The sequence below is a fragment of the Larus michahellis genome, chromosome 1, assembly GCF_964199755.1.
Source record: "Larus michahellis chromosome 1, bLarMic1.1, whole genome shotgun sequence".
NCBI lineage: Eukaryota > Metazoa > Chordata > Aves > Charadriiformes > Laridae > Larus > Larus michahellis.
In genome coordinates, this window is record NC_133896.1 from 178549974 (window position 1) to 178558184 (window position 8211).

At 36.0% G+C, this 8211-nt stretch overlaps 1 protein-coding gene across 6 annotated transcripts in view; it reads left to right on the plus strand.

The window, feature by feature from the left end:
* Positions 1–8211, plus strand: part of DACH1 (dachshund family transcription factor 1) — a 365270-nt gene that overhangs the window by 262836 nt on the left and 94223 nt on the right. For 3 of the 6 annotated variants that reach the window (XM_074564434.1, XM_074564395.1, XM_074564406.1), the window contains one exon: positions 255–392. In XM_074564434.1, the coding sequence (XP_074420535.1) occupies positions 255–392 (138 nt within the window). The remainder of the gene's footprint in view (positions 1–254; positions 393–8211) is intronic. The other 3 variants (XM_074564385.1, XM_074564425.1, XM_074564416.1) reach the window with 1 other exon arrangement.

Genomic DNA, 8211 nt, shown 5'->3' on the forward strand with positions numbered 1-8211 from the left:
AAATAAGCAAGAAAATGTTTGCAAATATCCAACTTCATCCAAAGATACTGAATTCTTCTTTTTAAAATTAATTATTTTAAACCAGAAGTAACAGGAAGAAGCTCTCCCGCTGCGTGGATACTGATAGCACTAATTAAGTAACTTTGTGATTGTTAGAATTCTTGTATAATTAAGAGGAAGACGACATAAAATAAGCACAAAAGTGTATTGTTAATATGACGGCTCATTTTCTTTCTGCCTGCGCTTGTGTCTAGCAGCTGTCCATCAGAACGGGCTATCTATGAACCAAATGCTGATGGGTTTGTCACCTAATGTCCTGCCTGGACCTAAGGAGGGTGATCTGGCTGGTCATGACGTGGGACATGAGACAAAAAGAATACACATTGAGAAAGGTAATATGAATATTATGATTTTACTGTTTCAGCGTAAAACAAGTACTGTCTCGACAGCTAAACAGTATTATAATTGTGATTTTTATTTTTTTAATTGGGATATTTTATCTTTATTTTTTATTGTTTCACAAATTATAACAGGCTGCTAAATTTCTTGATTCTTCTATTTTGTGGTCCTTGAGATTAATGAAGAATATTTATATGAGGGAGGAATTTCTTAAATATTGCAGAGAGGGATGAGTGAAAAACAGTTTTATATTACTATTGTGTCTCTGGCCCTTATACAACACTGTTTAGGTATTAACTTTCTGTCTCCATCCAGTTGACTTTAATGACCTACTTCCCAAAGGGACTGAGCACCGTGAAAATTAGTCCATGTGTGCAAAAAGGAAAAAGGCTAATACCAAGCCATTAAATTAGGGAATTGCATAAAATGAGGCTGGTACACATTATATAATGGGATTTAAATTTAATTGAGTATATGACCAAAGTGTTTGATCTAGGTGAATAGTCCACATGCACTTATGCTGATTATGACACCATTTCATCTCTGTTGGTATTCAAAGTTAAGTTCCTGTTCAGGGTTTTTACAGGGGATTTTGGAGGGGTGGTGGTGGAATTTCCATGTGTTATGTTTACTTAATATATGTGAATTTTAACTGTTACGGACTAGAAACATTTTCACGAAAGAGAGGTTGGTAATATGACATATCCTTTAAAAAATATTCCTTGGGCTTATCGGAAAAATCAGTTCTTTGAGCAAAATGAGAGGAAAAGTAAAAGGTATAATAGCCAGCCATTGAAACAGAGCCAGAGAAACTGCTGCAGTAATGAAGATTCCAGAATAAGACATTTTGTGCCATATTTTAACAGCTACGATACCTTCTCTGCCTTGTGTTTGAACACTGAGATATGAAAAAGAATTAAAATCTGGACTATTCTATTCTGGACAGGTGGCATTTTTAATAGGATTACCAGAAAAATTAATGGAAACAACATTTCTTTTATATAAACCATTTAGTTTGGTTCATTGCACACACAACCTGTTTTAGCTTATACTATGCCCTCACTCAGCCCCTGCAAATTGTATCCCCGCTGTGAAGTATGATGTGATCAAATAGGTTTGTTTTGAATTTCCATAAATGATTTTATTTCAGCCTTTGAAGTTACTCGTTTAAGTGTAATCAGACTGGTAAATCCTGCAAAGAGAAGTACATATTAAGAATTGCTACTATTTTCTCATGTCATTCAGTCTTTTTGAAAGCTTTGTTTATAATGGTACCCCAAATGTATTTTCCAATCTGTTGCCAGTTCACGTTTTTGCAAGAAACGCTCTCAGTAAAACTGCTGAGAATTCCCTTTTTTCCTCAGTCCTTGTTTAGGTCAAACCACCTATTTCTTGTTCCTTTTACCCCCTCTGTTCCAGCCTACTGAATTAATGGTAAATATTCATGGGCTATCTAGATTGATAGGGTATACTAAATTAAAAATTGTTTTCTGTCATGACTACATTTATCATGTCTCACATACCAATCTTGTAACTTTAATACTAATCTAATCTGTATTAAAACAAGTGATTTAACTTAGAGATATTTGTGGAGATAGTAATTATCTACTTCTGTCACTGTGAGCTTGCAATCAGATTCCCAAACTGTTGCTTACCACTGCAAATCAGTCAGAATGCAATCATATTTAAAGATGCAAACAAACATATGTAGGTGGTGGTGCTCTTACTGTTGAAACCCCATCACCTTCACCTTCATCATCTGATTCAAAAGAAAAAGAAAGAGGGGAAAACAGAAATTCCGAATAAGTATCATGAAACATTTGAACATTATTATGTTTTCTTCTAAGCCACTTTTGTTGGCAGAAATCTATCAGCTGCAACTGAAATGGCTTTAAATTGAACCTGGGAGAACCTGGGAGATCCTACCTGGTAAAGAAGGCCCTGTCTTTTCTCTTCTTGTCCCCTCTTCCATTAAAAAAATGAAAACCAAAAATCTCGGAAGTGATCTGAGCTCAGGGAAAATTTATTTACAGTCAACAGAGAATTTAAAGAGGCAAAGTTATAACAGAGACAACTGATCAACATACCAGATTTTGAAAAGACTTAGCATATGTCAGAGAGGTGAATCATTTGTCTAACCTGATCTATGAGTTGGATACAGGAGAGAAAATACCATTTATCTATTATAAACGCAAAAGAAAGGAGCTAATTTACCCAGTCCACTCAACATAGTGTAATACATTTAGAAACAGTTCTTTGCCACTTGCAAACTGAATACCAGTTTGAGGGTATCCAGTCTTTCGAAGATTATATGCATTTCTATTTAAAATTCAGCCAGAATCATTATAGGTGGCAAGAATTTATTTTACTGGGGTGGTTTAAACTACCAGTAAATCTCTTGTGCCGTTTTGTTTGGATTTTCTTTTATTTGCCCTTAGACTGCGTTCAAAATCTGTTCTCAGGTTCTGGTGTGCACAGCCTTGAGTGACCTCAGCTTCCACTGGAGTCAGGTTGTCATTATCCCACCAAGGATTAAATTAGGTTCTATGTATCTGATTTGCTGCCTATTAAAACTGGAAAGTTTGCATGGGGCTCTGGGTCGATATTTGTTGCAGGAAAACAGGAAGAGTTTCTGTTCTCAAAGATCGTGTGTCAACCGTTGGTGTTGGGAACATTTTCCAGCTGCTGACTCCAGAGGTGCAACTTGGCCACGTCCTAGCCCTAGCTTCATGTTGGGGCAAGACGCAATGTACACGTCTGAAGTTCCACCCACTCCCTGGATTCCATGAGAAGAAAACTTAGATTTGCAAAGGGTTATGTTGTGGTCCAGCCAGGTTCCTGGTCTGGACTCGGGGGGACTGCAGGAGACACTGCAGAGGACTTCTGCCCCACAGTTCATACATAACTCAAGATGTCGCTATCTGTATAACCGGAGAAGTCAATTATCCTACATTTCCAGGACTTTTTCCTTATTAGAGCATAACAGATTTCCCAAATTTACTGAAAGCAGGCTTTAGGACTGCAAATGATCCTAGGAAGAAGGGAATAAGTTCAAGTACACGATGTTAGTTCAAGTAGTTGACAGCCATCATCAAAACCAAGTATATAATTTTGTAACCTGTAATTATGGACTATTTAATGATGCACATGTGGTTTTATTAGATCAGATTTCGCAAGAAGGACTTACATGAAGTACAGGAGCCATATTAGAAAAGATCCATTCAGTTTTTTACATTAAAATTAAGGCTCTGAGTCTTTTCAGGTGAAGTAAAGTTCCTATGACTCAAAGAGTTTGCTCTAGGTAGTCCCTCAGAGGTATATTTTATCACTTATGCTGCTCAGCTGTTATCTGAGGTCCTGCAGATCTGCCATTCTGAAATTGTGAGAAGTGTATTTTGGATGTTTTCTGTGAGGCTGAATACTAATTCAGCTCTTCGGCAAGGTTGTCTGTTAAATCTAGAAATAGCAGGAGAACCTAAGGGCTAGGCTGCTGAATCCTGGTCCTCTTCTTACTCATTGATCTGAAGGGTTCAAAATAATCAATGGCTTGAAAGTTAACTACACACCCCTTGGAGATGCGGATCCTAATTCCTTGTAGGCAGAAGAGGGAACTGAACTTGGGAGACATTTCCTGGGCACTATCCCTAATCACTGTGCTTTGTGCAAAAGAGGGAAATATATTTTTCCGTTGTCCCTTTGCCCTTATGACCCAGACTCTGGTCATATGGGATCTGCAAGGTGGAATTTATAGCTCAGTCCTGTTGGCATAGTTTATCTATTTACTAGCTCCCTATGATTTCCTTTCGGCAGTCTGCAGTTCTACTTGTTAACTTCATTAGATCCCAATTTGCAGTACCTGGTTTGGGTAAAGTTAAGTGATGTTGGAGGCAGTGGATGCTCATAACACCCCCTAACTGGTACCTGCCTGGCAATACCTACCCTATACACTATATAGGATTGCAAGATCCAGTTCACTTCAGCCCAAGATTCCCTTTTAGGGGACAAACACCTAAAAGTTAGTTGCTTCAACACCAAATTTAGATGCCTAAGTGTTTTATTGGATCTGGCCCTAGGGCATCAGATTAGAATTTTCTGACTGCATCAATTTATATTTTTTTAGATTGACACCAACAGCAAATGAAGCCTGAATGTCATGCTTACATTTTAAATTGAATACGTTATTTGAGGTGTTATGGGAAGGACACTCTTGTTGAAAATGTGCATGCTGTTTTCTATAACAAAATATAAAATATTCACCATGGTCACAAAAGAAGCTAAACTATTTCTTCCGGAAAAGCTTTTAAGCCACGATATTAATGGAAATTTCTTAAGTAATTTTCAGATAATCAACAATAACTGCTTCTTGACTACTATGATAGCAGCAATTAAAGTATAACTTTATCAAATCCACATATTAAGAAGTCCCATTCTTTCTCTCTGTTTTTATTTTATGTTCCCCTGTAGAGATGTGAGCAATCTTAGACCTCTGGCTAATATCTTATAAAATAGAATACTAAAATTCCAAAATATCCTTAGTGCAAAATCGAAAATAATTTAAAGATTCCAAAGTTATAGTTAGAATTGTAATTTCCTGTTAGCAGTCATGCGTCAAAAAGGGAACTAATGATAAGTATGTCATCCTATATAGTTAGGTATTCATTCCGCATTATCAGCAGTAAATTATTTTATAATCTATACATAGTGCAAATATATATCAAGCTTGCTTATTCACCTTAATAAATGTAGAAACATTGTTGAATATATGCTCAACAATATGAGCTTATTCACCTTGATAAATACAGAAACACATACGAGTATGCTTTTATAAATACGAAAGCCTCAAAGGAAGTTTTAGCGTCAACAACAATTCTCTTCTATCTGAGCTGTCCTCTAGCAAAGTCAGCAAACAAGCGATCTGGAACTTTGCTTAAATTCTGTTTCTGGTCTGTGTTATTTTAGTTAGTTCTCTGAGAAAGCCCTTTTCTGAAGAGAGTTGTTACCAGTTGACCTACAGAGGAATTTTCATTCACAGTTCTGCTGTCCAGCTGCTTGTGTTAAGATACTTTATCTGTTCGTTTTCATTTGTGTATACATACGTGCACACAGAAATACTTACACTATATGTTTATTTTAGTGAATATTCCATTTTAATGTAACAAGAACAATATAAACAGAACTTGACGGGTGTCTATATGCAAAAATATTTACAGTTGACACATTTAAGGTCTACATTCTTACTTCAGTTCTTAAATATTACATATTAAATTATAATATATTAGATTGTAATTCCTTAAGATAGTGAGTTCAGGCTATGTGTTTATACATCATCTAGCACATTGTGAAAGTGATCTTGATTTGAGCTTTAAATACTCCTCAAACTCTGAACAGATAGGAGTCAAATTTGTAACCTATGACAGATAATATAAAGACCCACTAAACGAAAGGTTCAAGAAAGCTGGTATCACCAAAATAACCTTTAGACACTCTGGTTGTTGGCGTGTCTTTTCACTCAGCCCAAGAGGCTCAAGAATGCTTAAAGTACATTAAAAACTATTACAGTTAATGGACTACAAAGGTGAAAAATGAAATTGCAAGTTTTTTCATAATGGGCTGTTCTTTACTAAGAAGCCAGAAAACGTCTCTTTTTGTTGCACAGAAAACACAGAAGCCTTTCATATCCTTGACTAGGATATGAATAGTATGTGTATGCAAGAAGGAGCGCAAAGGTAGTACAAACTTCTGAAAGTTTTTTCTCAGCAAAATATTGGATAGGAATATTTCTAGAGAGTCTAACTAAGCCATCCTCCAACCAGGCAGTTCTTCTCCAGATTTGTTTGCTACTAAGGACCTTTATTCTGCTAGGGTAGTATTAGTTTTGACACAGTTTATGGGAGATCTGCTGTACAGTTTTCACTTCACTCATAACGTTCACATCAGTTCCAAAACATTCCAGGTCAACTGGGCTCATTGCAGCAAAAGTACATATGTGCATACCACTTATTCTATACTTACAGTGACTCAAACGCATCTTGGACATGCCTAACTTTCTGAATACGCTCAAATGAGTTGCATGTATACAAGAAATCCAGAATGTTCTAAATCTGTTAAAACAACTCTGCATATGCAGTTTCTTTGTGCCTTGTGCCCCAAACAGTTCCCCGAAGGTACTTTTTTCTTCTGTGTCTTTTCTTTTTTTCTGTCTTTCTTTTCAGTGGTCATTATGTGTCCTTCATGTAATAGATATTTGAATAGTCTTTCTAGTCTTTGATGGTCTTTATTACATATCGAGGGGAGTGGAGCTAAAAACCCCTTTGAAATAGTTTTTGTGCTCATTTTCATTTTTTTAATGAAATGTTAAACAGAAGATGTAATCATAATGGATAAGATGTTCAAAGGAACTTTTCTTATCATGCTACTACATTGCAGTTTTAAAATCATCAGTTCCCTTTGTGTTTGCTGCTAGGAAAGATATGTTATAGGGAATGAAGTTGACGAAGTTATGGCTGTTCCCACGAAGAGAGGATGCGTCCCATAACACCATGAAGATGACCACACAAATACGGTTCTGTTTCTCTAAAGTAGCTATTTTTAGTTTTCCATTTTGCTAGTTAAAAAAATGCATTTGCAAAAGAAGGAAAGAATACATGATGTGTCTAGCTGCCCTAGAACTGAATTCTGAAGACATTAAGAAACATATAATTGTTCTGTAAGTTTAATGGGAATATAGAGTCATACATCTTTCTGAAAACACACTTGAACGGATGCCCTGGCTTTAATGGAAGAAAACACTTACCTTCTAGGGGTTTTTTGTACCACTTTATGTTTACAGTTGCTGTTACGGAAATTTTGTTACAGCAAAATTTTAAGAATGTCTTCCACTTGAGACTACTTGCGGGAACTCTTTCAAAAGTGCTAATAATCTGCCCTGCATTTAGTTTTAAGTTTTCTCTAAGTTGTTCAAACGCAAAATACCAAAAAAATCAGTTTTGAAAAGCCTTTACTGAGAATTGCGACCTAGAGATAGATAGTATTTCCTTGAAATAGTATGGGTAATTTGTATATAATTATTAACTTATTTTTTATGTTGTTACTCTATTGTTACACTATTTCCACATAATCTTTTTCAGATTTTTGTTCTGAGAAATAATACGGTTCTTACAGATTCTGCTAGCATTGCATCTAATGTATGGTCACAGTGAATTCTCAGAGATACTTCATTCCCTGAGTGCAGAGGGTTCGGGTTTTTCCTCTGAGATGGAGCAGTACTGTCATAGTTCAACAAGAAGCAGTTTTGATTTATTCCTACCTTTCAACTTTCTGTTGTTGAAAAAGCTTCTCCACTTTGAAGGTGCATCTAACATCTGGATGATTGGCATCAGTTTTTTCACTATGCTATTTAGGAAGATACTTTGCAAAATAATCACTGATTTTATACCTCTAAAGAGGTCTGTCTTTGGACTTGAAAAGCTTGGTTAGGATCCCAAAAGACTGAGTCAGGAAAAAGTCTGCCTTTCTGCTTGCTTCTCCTTCACCCAGTTCTGGTATAAACTTCTTTAGTTTGGGTTTTAGGGATGAGTCGTATCTCTGATCTTTCATGTAAGCTAATGGAGTTCACTAGACTGATTCACACTGATTCTTTAAAATTTTGGAGGAGATAGTGCCTTCTTAGCCATAAAACTCCCAAGCAGACTAGGTGTAATTAAAAGCTGAACTTGAGCTATATTTGTCAGAAGGAATATAGCTAGATTTGAAGTTATGACGGTCAAAAGTCTTTTAAAAGAAGTAAATGGTAAAACCAGCATAACATATAGC